This window comes from Ylistrum balloti, unplaced genomic scaffold, assembly GCF_031769215.1.
Source record: "Ylistrum balloti isolate Yb309-2 unplaced genomic scaffold, AGI_CSIRO_Ybal_v1 Utg370800, whole genome shotgun sequence".
Taxonomy (NCBI): Eukaryota; Metazoa; Mollusca; class Bivalvia; order Pectinida; family Pectinidae; genus Ylistrum; species Ylistrum balloti.
In genome coordinates this window covers 18,578-41,926 of record NW_026782466.1, presented here as the reverse complement: position 1 = coordinate 41,926, position 23,349 = coordinate 18,578, and the positions used below count along the sequence as shown (strand labels likewise).

The 23,349-nt window shown below is 35.8% G+C and overlaps 1 protein-coding gene across 2 annotated transcripts in view; it reads left to right on the top strand.

Moving 5' to 3' along the window:
• The window catches only part of LOC132558578 (cytosolic 10-formyltetrahydrofolate dehydrogenase-like), a 38,805-nt gene extending 16,621 nt beyond the window's left edge, over window positions 1-22,184 (top strand). Inside the window, exons 16-25 of one of the 2 annotated variants that reach the window (XM_060223163.1) lie at window positions 230-335; window positions 1,131-1,218; window positions 2,292-2,385; window positions 2,693-2,792; window positions 3,187-3,285; window positions 3,663-3,828; window positions 4,338-4,443; window positions 4,717-4,916; window positions 18,901-18,978; window positions 20,031-22,184. In XM_060223163.1, coding sequence (XP_060079146.1) covers window positions 230-335; window positions 1,131-1,218; window positions 2,292-2,385; window positions 2,693-2,792; window positions 3,187-3,285; window positions 3,663-3,828; window positions 4,338-4,443; window positions 4,717-4,916; window positions 18,901-18,962 — 1,021 coding nt within the window. In that variant the 3' untranslated portion in view covers window positions 18,963-18,978; window positions 20,031-22,184. Of the gene's footprint in view, window positions 1-229; window positions 341-1,130; window positions 1,219-2,291; window positions 2,386-2,692; window positions 2,793-3,186; window positions 3,286-3,662; window positions 3,829-4,337; window positions 4,444-4,716; window positions 4,917-18,900; window positions 18,979-20,030 lie in introns of both variants that reach the window. The other variant, XM_060223164.1, reaches the window with a different exon arrangement.
• Window positions 22,185-23,349: the final 1,165 nt, after the last annotated feature.

The window sequence follows — 23,349 nt, the reverse complement described above, 5'->3', positions numbered from 1 at the left end:
ACTGTGCAATGACTGACATGGTAAAACAACACATTTTATTGCACAAGACAGAAATCTTCACATTTGAATTCAAATTAAATTGCTTTGTATATATTTGACTTTGTTCTCTCATAATTACAGTAAATTTCAAAATTAATGAACTCCTGGATATCCACTTTTAGAGGGTTGCAACAGAATGTTTGAATAAAAAGCCTTCTCTCTTCCTAATTTTGTGTTTTGTTTCCTACAGTGTCTGTGGTATAGTAGTGCCCTGGAACTACCCACTTATGATGTTGGCCTGGAAGATGGCTGCCTGTCTGGCCGCTGGTAACACAGTGGTACTCAAGCCAGCACAGGTAAGCTTTACAGATGTTAAGGTGTCAGGAAAAATTTTCACTATTTGTCACATTGTCACAAGTAACATTTATACTCTAGTCACGTGGGTTATCACTACTTGTCACAAGTAACATTCATACTCTTGTTCTCACTACTTGTCACAAGTAACATTTATACTCAAGTTAAGGTAGGTTCTCACTACTGGTCACAAGTAACATTCATACTCTAGTTAAGGTAGGTTCTCATTACTGGTCACAAGTAACATTCATACTCTAGTTAAAGTAGGTTCTCACTACTGGTCACAAGTAACATTCATACTCTTGTTAAGGTAGGTTCTCATTACTGGTCACAAGTAACATTCATACTCTAGTTAAGGTAGGTTCTCATTACTGGTCACAAGTAACATTCATACTCTTGTTAAGGTAGGTTCTCACTACTGGTCACAAGTAACATTCATACTCTTGTTAAGGTAGGTTCTCATTACTGGTCACAAGTAACATTCATACTCTTGTTATGTGGGTTCTTACTACTGGTTACAAGTAACATACTCTTGTTAAGGTGGGTTCTCACTACTGGTCACAAGTAACATTCAAATTCTAGTTAAAATAGCTTCTCTCTTAATCAATTATAAATGATATTTATACTCCTGCTTATTGAGTAGGTTAGGTTCTCACAGCTTGTAAGAAATAACACACTCCAGCTTAGCTGTACAGAAGAACACACTACCATTACTCTCAGCCTCTAATTTAGATATCACTTTGCACAAGAAGACTGGATCATTTCAGATGACTTTGTACTGATATTTTTATGTTTAGGTGACACCATTGACTGCACTCAAGTTCGCTGAGCTCGTTGTGGAGGCTGGCTTCCCTCCAGGTGTCATCAACATTCTTCCTGGTCCAGGTAAATACCTGTATTACTTACCTTGCCCAGGTAAAAACATGCATCATAGGTGTAAAATGTTATGTTGTATACAGAATATGTATATAATGTGTCATTAAGTATCATGAGGTATACCAATACAGATATAGTCAGTATAGATCCTCCCAGTTAATGGGGACAGGCCTGACCCAGTTGTGTCTGAGTCTGTTTGGGTAGGGAGGTACAGTAAACAGCTGTGGTCCTTGTCGCTGAGCTTTTATCTGACCAGTGAAAGACATAATGAACTGGATCACAGCACAGACTTGATCATTCCTATGTCATTGTCCTGTAATTGTCATCTAAACTTCTTTCGTATTTTCATTTTTATATAATTTTATGGAAGTTTCTATGCTAAAAACTGATGCCTGGTTTGTTATAAGTTTAATGTGTATATACTGACTGATTTACATTGCACCACATGATACGTTGTGATTGGTCAACCCCATAAAACATGAAATAAACTTGGATAAAGTGGTTTAATTATCAAGGTGAAAGAATGGTATGTATACTAATGAAGTTTCCACAAAACCTGTTACCCTTGACATAATATCCTGGGTTTAACCTATGAAAGAAAATAACCTCCAATGTCTTTCCATCCTCAATATTCAAGGAGTTATGATCACTTTTGCTCTCTGTATCCCTCGAACATCATGACAAAATTGAAGGCTCAGGCAAAGTAATTTGATTGGTTCCAGACAAAAAAAACTGACCAATCACAGGCTGATATGCTCATTTTGAAGGATGCAAAGGAGCAACCCATACTTCATTACAATATACTGTTATGTGACATCAAGATTCACTCGATGTTTGTCTAGTCCACAAGGTGTCCTACATGGAACCTTCAATTTTGCCATGGCATGGTCCAGGGGTGCATAGAGGGACAGTGATCATAACCCCTGGAGTACCGATGATGTGTTGTTACTTGTACATGGTTATTTAGAAATTGATTCCTTCATTCAGTCAATAACCAATACATTGAAAATGTTTTATGATTATGGAGTAAGATAAATTTCAGAAATTGATTCAACAATATCAACCTATCTATCCACTTACAGGTTCATCTATTGGTCAAGCCATGTCAGAACACCCAGACATCAGGAAACTTGGCTTCACTGGGTCAACTCCCATCGGCAAGACCATTATGACAAGGTAAGAGGTCAGGAGGCCATGTTCTTGAATTGGGCATAATTAGGATTCCATTATTGTTAGTTCAGTCTCTGATAACAAGAATTAGTAATCCCCAAAGTAGTGTAGCACATGTTTAGTGGGTTTAACACTTACTTTTTTCATTTTAAAGGAGGGGAAACATTTCTAGGTTGTATGAAGATTGCCTAAAATGAAAGTAGAAACATTCAGGAAAAAAAGTGACTTGGAAATATTTAGTTTATTTTACTGTTAGTGTAATAGATATTTTGTAACATTTACTGATCTCCTAAAAATTTACTCTGTATTTTAGCTGTGGTAAATCTAACCTGAAAAAAGTGTCACTGGAATTGGGCGGCAAGTCACCACTCATCATCTTTAATGATTGTGACCTTGACAAGGCTGTCAGAATGGTAAGTCAAGGTCATATTGTAGACCATGTCTGAGGTGTGAAAATTGCTTATCATTTTAAAAATGCTGTGAACTTGATAAAATTTTCATTAATAATTACATTTAATGTGTTATGTCAGTTTTTATGACCATTCAGCAAACAAGAATATCAGGTCAAAGTTACATAACAAATGGAAAGTTATTCTGATTGGCTGTCATCTATGTGTAGAGGACATTGATTGGCTGTTTTTATGGGATATATTGATTGGCTGTATGAGAGGGAGGTATTTATTGGCTGTATGAGTGGGAGATATTGATTGGCTGTATGAGAGGGAGGTATGGATTGGCAGTATGAGTGGTAGGTATGAATATTTGTAGGAGTGAGAGGCATTGATATTATCAACTTATTTGTTTCAGGGATGTGGAGCTGTGTTCTTCAACAAGGGAGAGAACTGCATAGCTGCTGGTCGGCTTTTTGTGGAAGAGTCCATCCATGATGAGTTTGTAGCAAGAGTGGTATGTAGCAACACTAGTTACACTCCAACATCTGCTGTAAACATAGTCACATTTTCAGTTAACTTTTTATAAGGGTGCCCTGAAAATATTTTCAAAATTCCAGAAAGTATCTTGAATTTCACAATACCTGCATGAATCCTGATTTTCATTGATGAATAGGATTAAAGCTAAGCTGGTGATAACTCATCTCTGATTTTTTTTAACTGCATCTTGTTATTTCAGAAGTCTCCCCAAAATTGAGTGAAAATCTTTACTATGAGCCAGTATATATATACATATATATAACATTTCTAGATTTCCTATTATCAAAGCTTTCAGTGATAAAGGCACTCTATATCATATTCACAAGCCCAGAAATCTGATATTTTAATATCCAGCTTGAAGAAATTAAGAAAATGAAGATCGGTAATCCCCTTGATCGGTCAGTTGACCACGGACCCCAAAACCACCGTGCTCACTTAGAGAAGCTGCTGGAGTACTGTGAAATAGGTGTGAAGCAAGGTGCCACACTTGTGGCTGGAGGCAAACAGTGTGACATGCCAGGTAACTGAATTTTTAGTATAATTCACAGGAAAATGACATGACAACCTCTTGCTATGTTAACTGGTATTTTCAGATTGACGGAATGTATAGGGTGATGCTGTATTTAATTCAGGACATTTAAAGATATCACCAGCTTTGTTTATAAAAACCTAAACCTGGAAAAGATTTGTAATGTAAAGACAATGGAAATCTGTAACAGGGGAAGAATCTCCACAGCTTTGAAGCATGTTCTGGAAATTTGTCTGGATAACCTCCCTTTAATTGTCAAAGAAAAGATTTGTGAAGAGAGGCATGAACATATTTGCTAAAATTTCAAATGTTTCAAAAATTGATATAAAAGGGAACTTTATTGATGAACATCTCATCATTTCACTAATTTCATGTTGAATTTTTAATGCTAGAATGTAAATTTTTAATTTAATGATATAGTTTTCGCATTATAATCCTGGTTACCATGGATTTTGACCAGCTGTAGTTGATGAGTCTGTCTACTGATTCTTCTCCTGTAGGGCTGTTTATGGAGCCAACAGTTTTCACTAATGTGGAGGACCATACATTTATTGCTGAGGAAGAATCCTTTGGACCAGTCATGATCATCTCTAAGTTCCAAGATGGGTAAGTTAGAGAGGGTATAAGGTTTCGATGGCTATGAGAACATACGGGTAAATTTAGCAGTGGCAGCCTATTGTATGTATCAATAAAACCATATAAATTATTGTGTTGAAACATTAACCTGAAAAAATAAAATTTTAGTTTTGAACATACATTGTCATACAATTTTTTTTATTACAACATATTTTGTGTAGTTTGATACACAAGTTAATGTTTCATATGTTGATTTATGTAAGTTGTTGGTCCCAATGTTAGAACTGTTGATCTCTTTAATAGAGACATCGATGGTGTGATTCGTCGTGCCAATGACACAGAGTTTGGTCTCGCTTCTGGTGTGTTCACCAAGGACATCAACAAAGCCATGCATGTAGCAGATAACATACAGGCTGGTACTGTGTTTGTCAACACCTACAATAAAACTGATGTCGCCGCACCATTTGGAGGATTCAAACAATCTGGATTTGGAAAAGATCTTGGTAAGTTTAGCAAGTCAATTTCTTACTTTTCTTCATTTCTAAAATCTTATTATTTACATCCATATTATGTTCCAATATTGGACTGTGTGTATTTTATTGTGTCCCAGAAAGATTAGAAGTATTGGGACTTTCTGTGTTTAATTATGCACACCATGGAATTTCTAGGAAATTTGATCTGTAGTTGATAAAGTATCTAAAGGAATTTCATGACTTACTAAATTATGTTACAATTCTGAAAGAAATTCATGGACTTAATCATGTTTTATTTTGTCTCTGAAACCAAAAAAAATTGTATGTCAGTTTCTGACCAATAGCATGCGTTCAGCCCAAGCTGGGTGTCGTCAATCTCCTCCTACTCAACGTGTTACCTGTTGAGAACAGTTAATTATCAAATTAGCCAAGTCTTTCATGCTTGTTAAGTCAGGCACCTGTGTGAATTTGTTTACATAAGGTAATTAAATATGTCAGGGTCACGATGATTGTGGTTTCCTAATTATCAGTGGATCAAACCACAACTTTTTCATCGCGGTAACCAGTAATCAATTAATTTTTCTGTAGAAAACCTTTTTTTTTGTTTTTTTGTTTATCTGACCCCAAAAAAGTACCTGCGCATTATACCCGCAAATTTATGGTATTTAATCGTAATGTTCATGGAATCCAGATAATAACACTTCTGGCCAAGTTTTGAGACCTTGTGACCCTCAAACAATAAGATTAACCTGATGAACTGTAAGGTCCAGCTAGGTCGAAGGAATTCCAGTTCTTATCTTCTTTTTTTAATTGGCCAATGCATTCTAATTGTTAACATTGGTTTTAAAGCCTTATTAATTGGAACTTGTCACAATGCAACCAATGTCGGAGTGAACGCCATGCCTCCAAGTTTTCCGACGTGCCATCGTAACTTCTTGAAAATAAGTCTTAAAATGCATACCAGGATCAATTTAAAAAAGATTATTTTGCAAAAGACATTTAAGAAAATAATCAACCATGAACTGTAATTAACGAAAATTTGTGTTTGTTTTTATTCTTTTTACTATGACTGAAGGGATACCAAACCACTGCTTGTCAATGTCATCATTACGAATGTCGCCATCATTAAATTTATGAGATCAAATTTCCGATACAAAGCTTAAATTATTAAAATAACTAATTTGAACTTCAGGTTTCACGAAATGAAGTCTGAATTAAGCATAATTTATCATAGAAAATTATCACACATGCCCCACATCACTGGGACACTTGTCTTTGCTGTTATAGTAATCATTTTTCACGGATGATTTGTTCAGGGTTAAAAAATGGATCATATTGAATGAGGATTGGTAACCCAATTGGTCATAACATCAGAATGTCGATGTTTCAATATATTTCAAATTATTAATTGTTTAAATTACCACGAGCACTGGTAAGGTAAAATGTTCTGAATCCTGGGTTTCCCTTTGCCGTGTTTATTAAAAAATTACCACTTATTTAACAGCCAATGAAAGATGGCATTCCAAAGGTGAACAGGTCACACGTTATTGGCTATTTGGGTCGGCAAGGATCGAGTTGCCATCTTTAGAACAAATTTATCAAAGGTGCAGATATACTGTATATATACCAACTTTGTGATGATACAACAATACGAAGCCTACACTGTAATGGATGATAAATTATACTGCAAAACATCAGCTGATGACACGGTAGTGTCACATACGAATCTGACCACGTGTAAACTGAATATGCCATGAATTGCCATGATAGTTCACGATAATTTAGATTGCAGTTTAAATATTTCAAAGAATAAACAAAGAAAAGTCAAGGAAAATAACTGTTCTTATCAGAAAAACAAATTACAAATTTATTGTCTTCAAACAATTTTTATCAGAACCAAGTCAGTTTGGCACATCTGAAAATTAATTTCCGAGTTCAGATGTCCGGAGGAATGTGTCTACTGTTAATGTCTTGTTCTGTATATCATCACTTTTTCCCCTGACAAATAGAACATGATATTAAGGGGGGGTTCACAGAATTACAATTGATGCAAACATGAAGTACATAATTTTACACGTCAGATGACCTCTATGACACCGTTAAAGCTATATCTCAAAATCACCATAAAAAATTAAATTTTGAAGGTCAAGGGTAGTTATTCAAATCTTGCAAAATTTCCCCCAAGATGTTTGGAAAGGTCTTATTGTAGTACTCATCATTTTAAACAAATTGGGCTTGAGATGAATGTGAAGACAGCCTCTGAGTTTGAGAGTGACTGTGAGGACAGACTCTGAGTTTGAGAGTGACTGTAAGAACAGACTCTGAGTTTGAGAATGACTGTGAGATCAGACTCTGAGTTTGTGAATGACTGTGAGGACAGACTCTGTGTTGGAGAATGACTGTGAGGACAGACTCTGAGTTTGAGAATGACTGAGAAAAGACTCTGAGTTTGTGAATGACTGAGAAAAGACTCTGAGCTTGTGAATGACTGAGAAAAGACTCTGAGCTTGTGAATGACTGAGAAAAGACTCTGAGTTTGAGAATGACAGTGAGGACAGACTCTGAGTTTGAGAAGGACTGTGAGGACAGACTCTGAGTTTGAGAATGACAGTGATGACAGCCTCTGTGTTTGAAAATGACTGTGAGGACAGACTCTGAGCTTGAGAATGACTGAGGACAGACTCTGAGCTTGAGAATGACTGAGGACAGACTCTGAGTTTGAGAAAGACTGAGAAAAGACTCTGAGTTTGAGAATGACTATGAGGACAGACTCTGAGTTTGAGAATGACTATGAGGACAGACTCTGAGTTTGAGAATGACTGTGAGCACAGACTCTGAGTTTGAGAATGACTATGAGGACAGACTCTGAGTTTGAGAATGACTGTGAGCACAGACTCTGAGTTTGTGAATGACTGAGAAAAGACTCTGAGCTTGTGAATGACTGAGAAAAGACTCTGAGTTTGAGAATGACAGTGAGGACAGACTCTGAGTTTGAGAATGACTTTGAGCACAGACTCTGAGTTTGAGAATGACAGTGAGGACAGACTCTGAGTTTGAGAACGACTGTGAGGACAGACTCTGAGTTTGAGAATGGCTGAGGACAGACTCTGAGTTTGAGAATGACCGAGGACAGACTCTGAGTTTGAGAATGACCGAGGACAGACTCTGAGTTTCAGAATGACTATGAGGACAGACTCTGAGTTTGAGAATGACTGAGGACAGACTCTGAGTTTGAGAATGACTGTGAGGACAGACTCTGAGTTTGAGAATGACTGAGGACCGACTCTGAGTTTGAGAATGAATGAGGACTGTACAGTGAGGCAAAGGAGACATTCAATAACCCACAACGAAATAATAAAGGAAATTCAAGATTCATAGGCACAAAACTTAGAAATGTTCATTCATACAGTTAAAAGTATGAATATTTATAGAACAAGATGGAATTCATGCTTCAATTTAATTAACAAGTTTGAAATGGGTTAGGATTATATACAGAGAGTAGTTTGTTACATGTGTTGTTGTCTTTACATATATACCTCTCAGCTTTGTTCAAATACAGAACATGACTCCAGCTGGGTCCTTGGCATTGCCACCTCTAATGTATAGAAAGGAGTGGGCTTCCTTACAGTGTTGAGATACTAATTGTGTTATATCATACATGTCCTGCAGCAACTAGCTTGCTTTCATAACAGCAAGGTTTTTTTTGGCAATGCCAAATAAAATCTTGTCAAATTTGTCACTTGGGCAGCATGGCTACATGCTTTTAACTTTACTGTATCATCAAAAATGAATGACACTCCAAAAGGCTTTCTGTGGTCCTAATGTGGAGGCTTTCTGCCATGCTGAAACTGCAAATTTTATTCAAATTATAGCTTCAAGACACTTACAGAGTGCAATACTAAAATAGTCTGTTTTATTGGTCTTATATCAGCAATAGATTCAGTTCTGTACGTAAATGGAGGTTTGAGTCACTCACCAATATCTTTTCTGTTACTAGTATTTCATGTTTGAATTGTTTCTATATCTTGGTAAAGAAATAAAGTATACAGTGATTTCGAAGCAAACCTCATACTGTAAATATAAAGCAAACCTCATACAGTAATTACAAAGCATATTTCATACTGTAATTACAAAGCATACATCATAAAGTAATTACAAAGCAAACATCATACAGTAATTACAAAGCAAACCTCATACAGTAATTACAAAGCATATTTCATACTGTAATTACAAAGCATACACCATACAGTAAATACAAAGCATATTTTACACTGTAGTTACAAAGCAAACCTCATACAGTAATTACAAAGCATATTTCATACTGTAATTACAAAGCATACACCATACAGTAATCACAAAGCATATTTCACACTGTAGTTACAAAGCAAACCTCATACAGTAATTACAAAGCATATTTCATACTGTAATTACAAAGCATACATCATAAAGTAATTACAAAGCAAACATCATACAGTAATTACAAAGCAAACCTCATACAGTAATTACAAAGCATATTTCATACTGTAATTACAAAGCATACACCATACAGTAATTACAAAGCATATTTCACACTAGTTACAAAGCAAACATCATACAGTAATTACAAAGCATATTTCACACTGTAATTACAAAGCAAACATCATACAGTAATTACAAAGCATATTTCATACTGTAATTACAAAGCAAACCTCATACAGTAATTACAAAGCATATTTCATACTGTAATTACAAAGCATACACCATACAGTAATTACAAAGCATATATCACACAGTAATTACAAAGCATACACCATACAGTAATTACAAAGCATATTTCACACTAGTTACAAAGCAAACATCATACAGTAATTACAAAGCATATTTCACACTAGTTACAAAGCAAACATCATACAGTAATTACAAAGCATATTTCATACTCTAATTACAAAGCAAACATCATACAGTAATTACAAACTAAACCTCATACAGTAATTACAAAGCAAACCTCATACAGTTATTACAAAGCATTCATCATATAGTAATTATAAAAGCAGACACCATACAGTAATTACAATGCATATATCACACAGTTATTACAAAGCATACATCATACAGTGATTACAAAACATACATCATACAGTATTTACAAAACATACATCATAAAGTAATTACAAAGCATACATCATACAGTATTTACAAAGCAAACCTTATACAGTTATTACAAAGCATATATTGTTCATGCATGAATTGTAGCTGACCGGTTCAAAACCTTGACCTTCTTTCAAGGTCACAGGAGTTCATATATCTCTATTTTTTTCCAAAATTATCTAAGTATTTGATATTGAAGTTATGGATTCTCAGTGATGAATGACTGATCTGTTAAAACTGAATTCAAATGAGTTAAAATCTTTAAATGAAACATGTTTCTCATGGTCCATTAGGTTAGTGATAAGATATTAATTGATATCTACTAAACTAAAATAACGAGCAGTATTTGTTTACACATGGTTATAAATCTTCTTGAATGCCATGACTGAGATATTGTCCATGGCTAGGAATAAATGTGAGTTTGACCTTCACTCACTTTCAATGTCATCTAGCAAGATGTGTTTGCTTAGCATATATTCAATAGGGATGATAAGGACAGACCTACTGGGCTTTGTGATATGAAAATACTGCATAGTCCAAGCATGTTGGCAATTAGATTTTGCCACCAAGATCTTATATAGTTCATCATCCAGTCCTCCTGGGTGCATCCATTAATTCACCACTAACATTCAATCAATATTTTTATGTTTGTTTGTGGTCACAGTAACCATAACTTATTCAACGACAAGACATTAAACAAGATAAACCGTTTTGTCATCAGGGTTAGAATTGTTTTTGAAAAAATGGGTTTAAGGTGCTTGGGGAAGAGGGGAGGCAATATGTTAACATAACTTCCTACTCAAAGTCCAGTGGGGGATGGGGCAGGGCTCCAAGATTTCAAAATTTATTCGACAGTCTGAGCCATCGGCCTTCAGTAAAATACTATCATATGATAGTCATATGAATTATATAATGTATATAATGATCTTGTAACAGAACTAATGTACATATGTAATATTATAATGAAAGACTTACGTATTGAAGTTTCAAAAATATGTTTCCCTAATGCACATTATTATGGATATTTTTTATGTATTTCAATCTAAGTTTTGAAATTCACTAAAAATTGATAAAAAATTCAGTCCATCTTCCACCTCAAAGGAGTTACATTGTTACCTTTACAATTCCTTGATTCTCTAGGTATATTTCTATATCTACCTGTCTCTATACATTGTTTACAATTCCTTGATTCTCTAGGTATATTTCTATATCTACCTGTCTCTATACATTGTTTACAATTCCTTGATTCTCTAGGTATATTTCTATATCTACCTGTCTCTATACATTGTTTACAATTCCTCGATTCTCTAGGTATATTTCTATATCTACCTGTCTCTATACATTGTTTACAATACCTTGATTCTCTACCTGTCTCTATACATTGTTTACAATTCCTTGATTCTCTACCTGTCTCTATACATTGTTTACAATTCCTTGATTCTCTAGCTGTCTCTATACATTGTTTACAATTCCTTGATTCTCTAGGTATATTTCTATATCTACCTGTCTCTATACATTGTTTACAATTCCTTGATTCTCTAGGTATATTTCTATATCTACCTGTCTCTATACATTGTTTACAATTCCTTGATTTCTACCTGTCTCTATATATTTCTATATCTACCTGTCTCTATACATTGTTTACAATTCCTCGATTCTCTAGGTATATTTCTATATCTACCTGTCTCTATACATTGTTTACAATTCCTTGATTCTCTAGGTATATTTCTATATCTACCTGTCTCTATACATTGTTTACAATTCCTCGATTCTCTAGGTATATTTCTATATCTACCTGTCTCTTTACATTGTTTACAATTCCTCGATTCTCTAGGTATATTTCTATATCTACCTGTCTCTATACATTGTTTACAATTCCTCGATTCTCTAGGTATATTTCTATATCTACCTGTCTCTATACATTGTTTACAATTCCTCGATTCTCTAGGTATATTTCTATATCTACCTGTCTCTATACATTGTTTACAATTCCTCGATTCTCTAGGTATATTTCTATATCTACCTGTCTCTATACATTGTTTACAATTCCTCGATTCTCTAGGTATATTTCTATATCTACCTGTCTCTATACATTGTTTACAATTCCTCGATTCTCTAGGTATATTTCTTTATCTACCTGTCACTATACATGGAGGAAGTTAGACAATACTTTGCTCCAAAACACTACTCCTTCTTGATGCCTGGGTAGATTTCAACCAAATTTGATCTGCAACATTACTATGGAGTGTCAAAATATCGAATGTGCATGAAATGATCCTGAGATTGTCCTGACAAAATCCTTTTTTCGGTTTGGTCTAAAATTCAATATAGCTCATCTTGAAAAAATAGTCAGTACTACTTCTCGGTTTCATTGACAACAATGAGGAAAATGTTTCTTTTTTGAAGGAAAATAAACAGATGTTATTTGTCATCATATGGCCATATTTCTGGATAAATACGGTAAATTAAAGCTGAATTATATGTGTGTCAGCAGGAAAATCTTACACTTGGCAAATGGTTCCATGTGTGCTGCATTTCTTTGCTCACACTTTGAACATGGGCCCTGCAACAGTCCTGGCCAGTTCTTTGTCTAACACATATGATGTTGTATATAACTTTAATTTACACTTTGAAATTGTCTGTTTAGCCTGGGGAATTAAAGTTGGACTTGCTTGTTACACAAAACCAAATTGAAGACTACAGCATGAAGGTCTGTGTTTTGTCAATCTGTCGACAGTAATTGATGTAGAATTTTCTCATCTCCCACATCCACGGACAGTTTGTTGTTGAATTTCATTGTACCCAATTCGCAAGTATAGGAGTATTTCCTGATCGAATGCCAAGACAATTCAGGTCCTCAGTGGTTCAGATGTTTAAACAGTTTATTGAATCTCTTAAACAAGAAAGCTTTTATCTTTGATATTGTCTGTTATTGTGTTTTCACATTTTGGTTTGTCATGGCATCAGACACAACACCAGTGGTCCTTTTGGTATCTCATGGGTCCTGCAGGCTTCATACAGCTCTTTTGTAAAAGATTAAAAAAAAGAATCAAACGTTTTGTTTTCATAAACAGTGATCAAGCTAAGAAATTCATCCAGTTAAAAGACCAGGCAATTCCTTCACTCACTATCCTCTAGATATTGAAAATAAAAGAAAAACTCAAAAACAATAATATGATTTGAAAAATCATAAATATCTTGAACAACAAACATGAAATGTCCCTCGAGACATTCACCCTGACCCTGACCTTGACCCCTGCCAACTTTTCTTACATAGTAGCGAGTTCTTAATATTTTTCAAATAAGCATAAATGTAAGACCATCCCCTCTCTTTTTACCCCCAGAATGATCATCTCATAATGTGAAACCATCCCCTCTTCTTCTCCCTCCAGAATGATCATCTCAAAATGTAAAACCATCCCCTCTCTTTCTACCCCCAGAATGATCATCTCAAAATGTAAAACCATCCCCTCTCTTTTAACCCCTAGAATGATCATCTCAAAATGTAAAACCATCCCCTCTCTTTTTCTCCCCAGAATGATCATCTCAAAATGTAAAACCATCCCTTCTCTTTTTCTCCCCAGAATGGTCTTCTCAAAATGTAAAACCATCCCCTCTCTTTTTACCTCCAGAATGATCATCTCAAAATGTAAAACCACCCCCTCTCTTTTTTACCCCCAGAATGATCATCTCAAAATGTAAAACCATCCCCTCTCTTTTTTACCCCCAGAATGGTCATCTCAAAATGTAAAACCATCCCCTCTCTTTTTACCCCCAGAATGGTCATCTCAAAATGTAAAACCATCCCCTCTCTTTTTACCCCCAGAATGGTCTTTTCAAAATGTAAAAACCATCCCCTCTTCTTTTCACTCCAGAATGATCATCTCAAAATGTAAAACCATCCCCTCTCTTTTTCTCCCCAGAGTGGTCATCTCAAAATGTAAAAACCATCCTCTCTTCTGTACCCCCAGAATGATCTTCTCAAAATGTAAAACCATCCCCTCTCTTTTTACCCCCAGAATGGTCATCTCAAAATGTAAAACCATCCCCTCTCTTTTTACCCCCAGAATGGTCATCTAAAAATGTAAAACCATCCCCTCTCTTTTTACCCCCAGAATGATCATTTCAAAATGTAAAACCATCCCCTCTCTTTTAACCCCTAGAATGATCATCTCAAAATGTAAAACCATCCCCTCTCTTTTTTACCCAAAGAATGATCATCTCAAAATGTAAAACCATCCCCTCTCTTTTTACCCCAAGAATGATCATCTCAAAATGTAAAACCATCCCCTCTCTTTTAACCCCTAGAATGATCATCTCAAAATGTAAAACAATCCCCTCTCTTTTTCCCTCCAGAATGGTCATCTCAAAATGTAAAACCATCCCCTCTCTTTTTACCCCCAGAATGGTCTTCTCAAAATGTAAAACCATCCCCTCTCTTTTTACCCCCAGAATGATCATCTCAAAATGTAAAACCATCCATTCTCTTTTTACCCCCAGAATGATCATCTCAAAATGTAAAACCATCCCCTCTCTTTTTACCCCAAGAATGATCATCTCAAAATGTAAAACCATCCCCTCTCTTTTTACCCCCAGAATGATCATCTCAAAATGTAAAACCATCCCCTCTCTTTTTTACCCCTAGAATGAAAACCATCCCCTCTCTTTTTACCCCCAGAATGATCATTTCAAAATGTAAAACCATCCTCTCTCTTTTTACCCCCAGAATGATCATCTCAAAATGTAAAAAGCATCCCTCTCTTTTTACCCCTCATAATGATAAATTTGAAGTGAAATAAAGTAAAAAAGAAAATTTACACACACCAAACATTTGATTTGTTTCCCATCCTACAGATAAATACACAACTGGATAGTTTGATAATATACAGCTGTGATTGAACTGTGTAGTTGGACTGAGACCAAATCAACTTTTTATCATCAAACTTGGCTTTTATAGACCAGCTAGAGTACTAGATACACATATTTACATGTTCTGAAAACATTCAGATGTAGCTATCAAAACTTTGTCTCTGTCTGAGCTGTTTTTTGCAAAGTTGGCAGCCACATACACGCTGTGGGATGGTAAGTCCCTGTCCATCCTTGTACAACTTTGTGGTTTGTGTGTATTGTCAGTGCTTCTCTGGTCTTGTGGGCTGAACAGTATAGCTGTCAGGTATATGTGTATGTTATGGGTCCCCAGGGATGCCTACAAGGAGGGTTGGGTTATTCAATAATACTTAGACGGCCGCAAAACTTCACAAAATGTCTTTTTCTTTTCGAGTGTATTCCCGGAACAGTCCTTTATGTCACTGGAATGGCCAGTTAAATCAATGAGCGGGTAATGAAATTGTATTTCCCTTGCATGTATTCAACACAATTTAAATCAATTAATGTATAAATTCTGGTGAAGCTTGATTCTTCTTCAAATATGCTGTAATGAAAAATGTGTGGGAAAGTACTGAAAAAACATTGTGATCCACACCAGTTTACTTGTTCTTGACACAAATTGCCTCTGATGTAATTTCTTAATTATTTTTGTTTACACTTTAAGTTTATTGCTTATTTCAAAATCTATGGCATACTTCTTTATTCTCATTTCTGAGTATTCAAAAACAAGTTTCCTACATCAGTTCAAGGATGAGAGTGAAATCAAATTGGCTGTAAATTTTGATTAAAGTCTTCATCAGGTGAGAATATTTAGAATTATACGTTACTGTGGCAGCCATTAGTGATGTTCCTTCTAATACTGAAACGTTGCACCTTGATTAAATTGACACCATGAGAAAAGTGTTGGATTATGAAAAATATATATATTGCCTAAGAGTTAAGTGTACAGACATAAATTAAAACAATGAAACGTACTGGCCTTCAAAAGGTTTTACCTCGAGGCATGTAGGATCAAATTTAACGAGTCCAGAATAATGTGCATTTTGTATGTTGATAATGATCTTCAGTTTCAATTCGTCGTTCAAAATAAGAACTAGACTCTTGTCAACGCTCATAATTCATTTGTCACAATATCCAGTCACCACTCATAATTCATTTGTCACAATATCCAGTCACCACTCATAATTCATTTGTCACAATATCCAGTCACCACTCATAATTCATTTGTCACAATATCCAGTCACCACTCATAATTCCTTTATCACAATATCCAGTCACCACTCATAATTCATTTGTCACAATATCCAGTCACCACTCATAATTCATTTATCACAATATCCAGTCACCACTCATAATTCATTTGTCACAATATCCAGTCACCATCATAATTAATTTGTCACAATATCCAGTCACCACTCATAATCCTTTTGTCACAATATCCAGGACAATTATCACTTAATTTTTTGTTCAGATATTCAGTCACCTCATATCTTGTTACAATATCTATCACCACTAAACATGTTCTCTCAATAATCTCTCATCACTATTTACATGTCTTGTATATTATAAAGAGATGGTCAGTATGTGAACTGATCAGGCTGGTATGAGACGGAGAGTCTATCTGTGAGGCTTGGTATGAGAGAGACAGTCTGTCTGTGAGCTGATCAGGCAGAGTATGAGAGAGAGACAGTCTATCTATGAGCAGATCAGGCTGAGTATGAGAGAGACAGTCTATCTGTGAGCTGATCAGGCAGGGTATGAGAGAGAGACAGTCTATCTGTGAGGCTGGGTATGAGAGAGAGACAGTCTGTCTGTGAGCGGATCAGGCTGGGTATGAGAGAGAGACAGTCTGTCTGTGAGCTGATCAGGCTGGGTATGAGAGAGAGACAGTCTATCTGTGAGCTGATCAGGCTGGGTATGAGAGAGAGACAGTCTATCTGTGAGCTGATCAGGCTGGGTATGAGAGAGAGACAGTCTGTCTGTGAGCTGATCAGGCTGGGTATGAGAGAGAGACAGTCTATCTGTGATCAGGCTGGGTATGAGAGAGAGACAGTCTTTCTGTGAGCTGAGAGAGAGACAGTGATCAGGCTGGGTAGAGAGAGAGACAGTCTATCTGTGATCAGGCTGGGTATGAGAGAGAGACAGTCTGTCTGTGAGCTGATCAGGCTGGGTATGAGAGAGAGACAGTCTATCTGTGAGCTGATGGGTATGAGAGAGAGACAGTCTATCTATGAGCAGATCAGAGAGAGAGAGAGAGTCTATCTGTCTATCTATGAGAGAGAGACAGTGAGGGATCAGGCTGGGTATGAGAGAGAGAGACAGTCTATCTGTGAGGCTGGGTATGAGAGAGAGACAGTCTATCTGTGAGCTGATCAGGCTGTGTATGAGAGAGAGACAGTCTCTCTATGAGCAGATCAGGCTGAGTATGAGAGAGAGACTGATCAGGCAGGGTATGAGAGAGAGACAGTCTGTCTGTGAGCTGATCAGGCTGGGTATGAGAGAGAGACAGTCTATCTGTGAGCGGATCAGGCTGGGTATGAGAGAGAGACAGTCTTTCTGTGAGCTGATCAGGCAGGGTATGAGAGAGAGACAGTCTGTCTGTGAGCTGATCAGGCTGGGTATGAGAGAGAGACAGTCTATCTGTGAGCGGATCAGGCTGGGTATGAGAGAGAGACAGTCTGTCTGTGAGCTGATCAGGCTGGGTATGAGAGAGAGACAGTCTATCTATGAGCAGATCAGGCTGGGTATGAGAGAGAGACAGTCTATCTATGAGCAGATCAGGCTGAGTATGAGAGAGAGACAGTCTATCTGTGAGGCTGGGTATGAGAGAGAGACAGTCTATCTGTGAGCTGATCAGGCTGGGTATGAGAGAGAGACAGTCTATCTGTGAGCTGATCAGGCAGGGTATGAGAGAGAGACAGTCTTTCTGTGAGCTGATCAGGCTGGGTATGAGAGAGAGACAGTCTTTCTGTGAGCTGATCAGGCAGGGTATGAGAGAGAGAGAGTCTTTCTGTGAGCTGATCAGGCTGGGTATGAGAGAGAGAGAGACAGTCTTTCTGTGAGCTGATCAGGCTGGGTATGAGAGAGAGACAGTCTTTCTGTGAGCTGATCAGGCAGGGTATGAGAGAGAGACAGTCTATCTGTGAGCTGATTAAACTAACTGTGAGCTGATCAGGTTGGAATGACAGAGTCTTTTGATGCTGTTGTTGCTAACAAGAGCTTTTGATGCCTTTATATAATGATTAGATTTTGTCCGCCTAATGTCCAACAAATTGGGTGGTAACGCTGAGAAAAATTGGCTGGCAGACCTGGTATGATATTCCTCAGTAAATACTGAGGCACATGACACAAGTGTTAGAATAAGGCTAATGAAATACTGTCTTATTTTTCTTTGGGTGTGAAATGCCTGGCAGCTTGCCATTTGGTTATTACGTTTACGAAAAATTGAATAAACTTGATGCATGTGTGAGTTTATTGTGTTGCCTGGAAGGTGTCTTAGTCATTTGGACAAAACCTGATTTCTACTGTAAACATTGCTCATGATGCACTTGTGTGTGAGCATTATGTTTTGGTGAAATAGAATATTCATCAAAGTGGAAATATGTTATGAGATATTTATGAATGGTTGGTTGGGGATATATACAAAATGGGGTTTAGGGGGAAGATATTTATAAAAATGGGGAACTTTGGTTGCACTCACAGAAAATATTCATTTTAGCCAAGTTGCTGCTCTCAAAGTATATAGAACATACGTTTTAGCTTCAGCATTAAAATTTAACCCACCTATTTTTTTAACTTTCCTGGTGGTAAAAGAGCAAAGTAGGCAAAAATGTTAAAGCACTACAACAAAAGATTTCCTAGAAGCAGATTGTTAGATTTTTGTGTGGTTTGACGTGATAGTGGTAATATGCTTTGAAAAGGATCAATGCTTTAGGTGATTTTTATGACAATCACTCTGATAAAGTTGTCGTGATGAAGACATGAATTTTCATACTTACAGGCCAAGAGGCGCTGACAGAATACCTTAAGACAAAGGCTGTGACTGTGGAATATGGCCAGTAATGAAAGGCCCAGACAGGTAAGGAGTGACGTGGGATCTCGTAATTAGTTGTACAGTATAAAGCATTGGCTTAATTAGCCAACAGCCTTTGTGGTTGATGATACAAACTATGGGAGTATTGATGAACTTCACTTATCAATTTTAAAGGAGTTGATTTATAGCATGTTAATGCCTGTTCAGACTTCCAGCTACAGCGACATCTGAACATCATATGTAGCAAGTACAGCTCACCTCTACCTACCTAAGGAAGTCTTTAGTACACTATATCACTGAAGTAAGATTACAGGTGTTGGAACAAGTTTGTTAAGGAGAAAGGGATAAAGTGTAGGAGATTTATTTGTAGCTTTTCTAATTAATGTATTATACTAATTGATAATACTAATCGATTTATGGTCAATTTATCATAAATTAATTTATTGATTTTTTTTTTTTTTTGGTTAAACTCTTTGGACTCATTAACTTTTCATTAATGTACAGATGTGGAATTTTTTGTCTGTCTCTTCTTCGGTAAAGTAAAAAGGCTTTATAGTGTTTAGGGGCAGCTTTATATAATATTTTGTAGATAACATTTTACTTCGACAGACTGTCATCCTTTGTAAGCTGATACATCTTTTAGTGTAGATGTACCATCTGTTTCCTTTACACATTTCCTTTGTGTCAGCAAGTTTTACACTTCTCTTCAAATCAGCATGTTTTGAATTATTAGTTTCTGTAAAAGGATAGCGTATTGACAAAATCAGCATATTTTACACTTTTTAGACAGGGTAGCCTTGATTACTATTCACAAAAGATTAATTGCACATTAAAATATCATCAAGGATAATGCTCATTATTGTGTTTTTTAAGATAACAATATATATCTACTCATTTTTCCATGACTAATCTAGAATTTGACTTTTTTTTTTTGCGCAACACATCTCTAAACATTAGAAGGCTGATTTTAGCATTTCATACAGAATTATTTTTTTATCCTGAATTAGAATGAAATACTGAAGTGCTTGTGACCTTTTTAGCCCAATGAACTTGTTTAGAATACAGTAATTTGTAATTATACTTTTCTTACCTTACAGAAAACATATGAAGCATTTCTGAGTCTTGAAAGACAGACCAAGATGATCTCAGTATGTACAAAGCCTCTCAAGGATTCAAGCATTTCAACGAAAATGATGTCTCTAATTGACCCAGATTCTCGAGCTTCTGTTTGACTTGACTAGACTGAAATGAAAATGTATTGGTATAAAGTCTATAAATTTATTCAAGGACACTTATATCCAAACTTACACACAATAAAGAGATGTTGAAGCTGACATTTTGGACAAGTTATGTCTCGATTGATGCTTTTTGTGGAAGATCTTGCATCTGTGAGAGCCAATTAGGAAAAGCGAGGACATTCAAGTAGAAATGTACCGACAAATCACACAAAGAATGTGTAATATGATGGACGTGGCAAGATGTTTACAATATACTTTGTTAAATCTTAGCATGTAATGGTGTCTTTTTTGCATTTTCAATCATTTTGGCTACTTATTGGGGGTGACTACCTAAAACTGACATATATATATATACTACCTTGCTATTACGTCAGCTTGAAATTTTTTTTTGCTCAGTTTTCATTAGATACATATCTCCTGATATTTTTCATTAATTCAATAACAGAATATATTTTATGATATACTACATAGTGACCTGACTAGAGCAAGCTCACAGATTTCTTGTCCTCCCTTAAAATAGAACTGCATAATACTATCGTAATTACACTGGTTTTTCCTCCTTCAATAGCTTTAAGCAGATGGGATTGTCCTTCAAGTCTGATTGCTTATAACTGCGTTTTATAATATTTCTACCTCCCAATGGTCTTTGTCTTTCATGTCCTGTTAAAAATAAAGTTTGTTTCTAGTTCCTCAATCTCCTCGACAATTTGTGGTATTGACAAAAGGTATTTTACAACAACCATGCAGTAGATCAAACAAGCTCTTGTCAGTCATGAATTCTTGGTGGCCTGGAGCAAAGAAGCCAGAATACTTGGGGAAATCTTAACACACACATGGACAGATGACCCATTTTCAAGTCTGATCTGGAAATTTGCCTGGGTCACCTAGGTGAAAGGCAGGTGTCCCTTGTATTACAACCAGACACTGCATTCTGTGGTACTAGTTGCACAGTTCCTCTGTCTGATATACTGAATTTTACACGCAAAGTATATACACGTAGTGCTAATTTTCATCTCAACATAAGACAGCTCTTGTTGTTGTGGTAAGAATTTAATATTGATTCCTGTGTGATTCTGCTGCTGTGCAATGACTTCAAAGCCACATTAAGTGCCAATCTTGTAAAGAATTTTTCCTCATTTTGTGAATACAGTTTTTTTAGACTAATTTGATTAATCTTAGCAATGATGTTATACATTAAATTAATTGTAAAAAAAAGTGTGATAATACCTTGATAAGGTGTACATTGTGTTTGGGACTACAAAGGATTTTGCCTTCAGGTTTATGCAGTAGTGATGTCAGGAACCTAGGTACAATGAAGTAGAGGAGTTTTTGTAATGATATGATAAACATATGATCCATGTATTTATGTCGTTTTACTTTTCTAATTATGACCTGTCAGTATACAATTCTAGATTCTGAAAATTGATTTGCACCTGATTTCATAAACTTTCATGATTTAGCCTTCTCTAACACTTCTTAAATTTCTGAACCCAAACTTTTAATAATTTTGGACAGTTGAACATATATTGTTTTTATCATGTTTAGAAGTTTTAAGCTCGTTTGTAAAGAAATATTGATTCTGGAAATAATATAATTTACTGATCAAAAGTGATAATTTAGTAAGTCAAAAGTGGTATTTGGTTATGTATAATAATCTATAATATAGTTTGTAATTAGACTATGTAGTATTAAACACTTTCCTGTTTTAAATTGTCACCTGTTAAAGCTTACCCTTCAGTTTTAAGCTTGATTCTACCTGGAAATAATTGTAAAATTTTGATTTTATTTGAAATCAGACTTTTTCAGTTATACTTGTTTTTGTTGTTGTTATTTTCACCAATGATTTCTTAACATTTTCATCATGACTTTATAACAGATGATATCCTGTTAGTATTACAGAGAAATTCTGATGATTTTTTTTATCAGAATGGTTACAGCTGTATCAACATCATAATTTGACACTTAGATGCTCTAAGTTTGGTGAGACTTAAATAAAATTATTATAGACACTGAGCACAGGCTTGTTATAGATTGCAATGGATAACCTCGAAATAGACGTGTACATATACACAGCCTTCTATTCAAATGTAAAATATTGTTAATTGAACTTTCAACACGTTTTAACATAAATACAACATAAACTGAGGTAATGAATTTAATGTCACTCAGCAGTATGGTGACAGTGCACAGAGGTAAACTCCAGGAATACTGGCAGCTATGACAGGTAACCATGGATACTGCTCATTACTGTATTTGTCCAACAACAAGCCCAGGAGACACACATTACCCCTTACTTGAAGATTGGGTGGACTTATTGCATGACAATTAGTAAGTCAGAGTGAGGGGGGTGGGGGGTGGGGGTAAGACATCTTACTCAAAGATTGAGTGGGCTTATGAAGGACAATAAGGGGGAGGGGCAGACATTATTTCTATCTCAAAGATTGAGTGGGCTTATTAAATGACAATCAGGGGGAGGGGCAGACATTACTTCTATCTCAAAGGTTGTGTGGTCTTATAAAGGACATAAGCAAGACCAGGGGGCAGGCATTGCTTCTTACTCAAAGATTGGATGGACTTATAAAGGACAATAAGCTCAGGGTAGACTTTGCTTCTTACTCAAAGATAGGTTGGACTTATTACAGTAAAATGAATTAGCATTATTTTTAGCTCAACTGGTCCAAAAGGCTTTGTGTTTTTCACCTCTTTGTGACCATTTACTTCATATTCTACTCACAAACCTGTTCCCTGTTAGTCTAAACCTTATGGGTGACTGGTGCACAGATGTCTAAAGATCTTCACTAAATTATTTAGATTGTCAAATTTGGGGAAAAAATGGAAAAAATGTACACTGAAGACAAAAAAAATGTGGCATAAAATATCACTGTACTAGGAGGTGCTTCCATAAGGTTATAGAACCTTGTCTTATAGTCAGAAATGTCATTCAAATTACCTATTTGAACTTCCAACTATTGTATCACACAATTTTTTCTCCATTGTCTAGTTTTTGTACTTTTCCATACCTTAAATGGCAAATATTGGACTGGCAAATGCTGAACTGGCAAATATTGAACGGCAAATTTTAATGGAGAAATAAATGTATGATGCTACTGTTAATAAACAGTGGAAATATTAACCTCCAGTTTGATACCAAATGATGTAATTTTCTGTGACAAAATAA